Here is a 4,559-nt window from a genome sequence, read left to right as displayed (position 1 = left end):
CTTAACGCTAGTGCAAGGACTTATAAATCTCTAAAAGGATCAAAGGGCATACTTTTGGTATTATTATCAGTTGATCCACGTTTATCAATAACGGTTGGCTTGCTAGATAAGTTTGACGTTATTGTCATACAGATGGCGCGCTAGTAGAAAAAACCCCTACGGTGGCGGTTATAAATGACCTTTTGTGGCGGTTTTTAGAGATTTAGGGTCCGTCGTTTATCGCGGCGTCGTATAAACTTTACGGCGATTGTAAGCGGTTGTAGAACCGCCGCAATAGCTCCCCTATAGTGGCGTTTGTTATGCAAAACCGCCATTATAAACTTATATAATACGACGGTTGTTAGAGAAGAACCGCCACTATAACTCATCTATAGTTGCGGTTATGATTTGAAGACTGCCACCATAGGTATTTCAATAAAACTTTGTACCATAATCCGTCACTACATGTTTTCTATAACGTCGGTTGTTAAAAAACCGCCACTAAAGGTAATTATGACGTCGGTTGTTAGTAAACAACCGCCATTACAGGTGAATTAATAGTGGCGTTTCTTTCTTAAGAACCGCCGTCATAGATAGATTATTTTAAAAAAAAAAAATTATTTGCTACCAAAATTTTGGTAGCAATATTCTATAGATTTAACAAGCCAAATAGCAAAATAAACAAAATGCATACAAAAGAATGCCAACGAATGAACTTGCATATCATCCGAACAATAGAACAATAATGTCGATGTTCAAAATTATACATCCAAGTGTATAAATAATCACATACATGTTTTAGTTAATAAACTAATCAACATTCCATGTTCTCGAAACATTTAATAGCCCACAGTCCCACACGTATTTAACAACTTTCATCTCATCAATTGACATTATTGATGTTGAATCTGCAATAATACATTTAGCAAACCAATAGTTAGAAAAGGAACCTCTACATTATTAAAATCTAACATCCAACATATGATACTATATATAGAACACTCTCACGCTTGATTTAAAACAATCCATAGACCAATTTATTCAAAATTCAACTCTGAGTACTATAAGTAAAATCCTATATAAAAATCCAGTGATTGGCTCTTCAGAAATGACCATATCAACAACTAGTTCAGTCCTGGATGTGACATTACCAATACCCGCAGTGCTCAAACATACCAAAAAAGTAATAGTTTAAAATAGATGACATGAAAACTGCATGACAAAAAACTGAGGTATTTTGTATGATGGCAACAAGTTGCTTACATAAAGAGTAAACACAATAGTTTTTCACATTTATTTTCAATCACCACAATTAACTGACACTATCTACGATTTAACAGTGACAAGTCTTTGCGTCTCTCGACATTGTTGCCAATCATACAAATTTGACATGATATTACCTTGTCGATTGTCCGCATCCTGAGCACAAATATCAGCAGAGCGACTGATCTGAGAACTCGTTAAGACTGGTGGCCTAGAGTCTAGCCCATCAGGTACATTTTGAGCATTTCCATATTCTACTTCAGTCACTGCAGAAAGTTCATGTTCTCGAACCCTTGTACATTTCCTGTCAAACTGTTAAACATTAAGGGTGTATGTATGGACAGCATTTGAGGAGGGGAGGCAAAGGAGGGAGATGGAAGAAAGGGAAAGGGATGGAAGGAAAGGGGAATGGAGTAAGGGATATGTTGGAGGAATTCTAAGTACATGATTCTGAAGTTATACATGATTAAAGTTAATTTACTTAACATCTCTATGTGAAGCAAAAGTAACTGAAAAAATTAGCAAGAAAAAAACCCATCAATTAGAGATCTTGAGTAATGCGTTTTCAAACAAAGAAACAAAGCTTGGATTGAGAATAAGCTGAACGGGCCTCATCTGATAGTAAAAATAGTTATTGAGGAATTAAGAATAAGCTTGAAGTTCAATAGTTTTCTGAAGAGGGTCTACCAAAGAATCCAAGACTGACAATTTGGAAATTAATGAATGAATAACCATTGCCATCATCTGTTATTATCCCTAAAACATCGCCAAATATAAAAGAATAGACACAGACCTGCAAGCACATCAGATGAACACTACTCTGCCAATTTCGAAAGGATAAGATGGCACGACATCTTAACATCATAATGATCTGCATGTACCAAAAAGAAATTAAAAAGACACAACATGGCTCTAAACAAAATAGTTACATGTCAAATGACTAGAGATAACATTAAAAGCTTCAAAAATGGACTCACCTCTGATACAAACCTCTCTCTGAAATTTTCAGCACACATATCCGTAAGCATCCTACACTTGCATAATGTCTAGATGGATAACCTAACAAAATTATAAAACACTTTTAATGGGACACCATTAACAAATACGGCTGTGTGATTATGACGACATATGGGAGAATCCGAATTACCCATTAAAGCATGCTCCCAAGAACCCAATTCACTTTAATCTCATCCAAACAACAACAATGGGGGAATTACTAGCATGATCGGAACTATGAAAAAGCCTCATACCCATTCTTTTAGATTCATTGACAACACTACTCCATTATTTGGGGTTTTCAGGGATATGAATAGAATGCATAACTTTGACAGACCCAGGAACATGTACAGTACCAGGAACATTAACTGAACCAGGGACATTAACAGAAGGATTCCAAGCATTAGAAGATACATTAGCAGCAATCCCAATATCTAAAGAAGAGATACGAGATGGGATACCTTCAGGTCTATCAATGGCGGCAAATTCTGGGAAAACAGAGAAATCAACTACCGCAGATTGAGAATTAACACTAGGACAAGGTAAAGTGGAGATAAATCTGGGCTGTCCTTAATTACTCACTGAGAATCAATCGAAACTAATCAAAAATTGGGATGAAGGAATCAAAAATTGGGGACTCAAACAATCAACTAGCAGAACAATAATAATACAAGAATATGAATTGCATACAACCATTAAATAGAAACGAAAAATCCCTAAATTTGGCTTAAACATAACCCTAAATCAAATTAAGGTAAAATCAAATAGTATATAAAACAACTAGACTACTCAGAAATGGTACCTACAGTGTGAAGGAGCAGTCATGATGGTGACGGTTTGACGTCGTGGTGGTGTTAGCGAATGATTGAGCGATGTTGATAGTGACTTGGGCATCGTCGAAAGTGATAGTGTCCGCGCACAGTGCTGAAGGCCGGTGACGGTAGCGAGTGGGCGATGGTGGCGGAGCTTTTGCGTGAGAGTAGATGGGGAATAGAGAATAAGAGATTGAGGGTTTCGCGGCAGGGGGTAAGATGAAGGCTATGGATCAGTTAATTATTCCAAAGGGTTTTGAAGGAGATATTCTATTAACGTCGGTTATCATTAAAACCGTCACAAAAATATATAATGGCGGTTTTTATTAAAAAGTATTCTCACTTATTATTTCTTTTAGCGTCATTATTAACAACGGTTGTTAATATAACCGCCACAATTGACTTATGGTGGCGGTTTTTATTTAAAACCGCCATAAATAACTTCTATTATTGCGTCGGTTCTTTATTTAAACCGCCATAATAGACCTCCTACAACATAAAATTTTCGTTTCCGCCAAATTTTTGGGCCTTTTGCGGCGTTTCTGTTAGAACCGCCATGATAACTATGTCACAATAGGGGTTTTTTCTACTAGTCCGGTGATCAACTGGTCCCTAAAAGTCACACCTATAGGATACGTTTGAGAGATGTGGCAGTATGAAAATACAGTCATGTTGATGCCATATTTGACTAACCAGTTAGTCCGAGTTATTTGACTAGTAATTAGTCAAAATGTGATGTTGAGATATTATGTTTAATATCGGATTAAATAAAATGGGCTAAGGCGAATTAAACAGTTAATTCGTAAATTAAATATAAACGATTATATTTAATTAATGTATATTGAATAAATTATACAATATCGTCTTTGTCGGACATGTGTTAATACTTCAACTAACCCGTGTTATTAGTTGATATTTTAATAGCCGATAACCGATGACGATTTATAATAAAAACCGCGTCATATACATTTTAGCGAGACGAGTCGGATCACGAGTTAAATGAGGAGAAAGTGGAAAGCCCACTCCCTCCTCTAGTGACCCATGGACGAGGCAACAAAAGGAGAGCCTTCTCTCCTTTTGAAACCTAATTCATTTTTACAACAAAATTAGGGTTTCAGAGCATTCTTCTCTGAAATTTCTAGATCTCACATCGAATAACCTCACAATAGCTCCCTCGATATTGCAAGTCAATTAGAGAGCAATTCTAGCACAAGGGCATAGTCTCAGACGGTCTTGGGTGCAACGATTAGGAGGGAATCTCTGATTTCTTCTTTACGCCGCACTACAAAGGACCCGAGGTTGATTCTTAATCTTTATCGTTTCATTGTTGTTTTTAATTTATGACCATATTTCACATGTTAAATTTACGTTATAATCCTTAAATTTAAAGGGTCTTATACGGATATTACCCCACAAGTAGAAGGATCAAAGGGTTAAAAGTAAGAATGACGAGAGGGAAGGCATTACAAGAAGAAATCGCTCGAAACCCGAACCAAGGGTTGCTCCTTT

At 36.5% G+C, this 4,559-nt stretch overlaps 1 protein-coding gene across 1 annotated transcript; it reads right to left on the bottom strand.

Moving 5' to 3' along the window:
* Positions 1-680: 680 nt before the first annotated feature.
* LOC141640479 (uncharacterized) lies at positions 681-2,303 on the bottom strand. Its single transcript, XM_074449262.1, has 4 exons — positions 2,220-2,303; positions 2,036-2,113; positions 1,380-1,554; positions 681-887 (listed from the first exon to the last, which is right to left on the bottom strand). Exons 1-4 carry the CDS (start codon positions 2,268-2,270, stop codon positions 790-792), a joined length of 402 nt encoding a protein of 133 aa, XP_074305363.1. The 5' UTR covers positions 2,271-2,303; the 3' UTR covers positions 681-789.
* Positions 2,304-4,559: the final 2,256 nt, after the last annotated feature.

The sequence above is a fragment of the Silene latifolia genome, unplaced genomic scaffold (genome assembly GCF_048544455.1).
Source record: "Silene latifolia isolate original U9 population unplaced genomic scaffold, ASM4854445v1 scaffold_803, whole genome shotgun sequence".
NCBI lineage: Eukaryota > Viridiplantae > Streptophyta > Magnoliopsida > Caryophyllales > Caryophyllaceae > Silene > Silene latifolia.
Note: the sequence above shows the minus strand (reverse complement) of the source record. Positions and strands in the feature narration are given on the sequence as shown.

What these genes read in the sequence shown, in the direction of transcription:
- LOC141640479 (XM_074449262.1), bottom strand. Translation starts at nt 2,270, where the DNA reads ATGCTTACGGATATGTGTGCTGAAAATTTCAGAGAGAGGTTTGTATCA. An exon ending in TTCATCTGATGTGCTTGCAG is followed by an intron (nt 1,555 to 2,035) that starts GTCTGTGTCTAT and finishes AATGTTTAACAG; the next exon opens with TTTGACAGGAAATGTACAAG. An exon ending in GGATGCGGACAATCGACAAG is followed by an intron (nt 888 to 1,379) that starts GTAATATCATGT and finishes GTATTATTGCAG; the next exon opens with ATTCAACATCAATAATGTCA.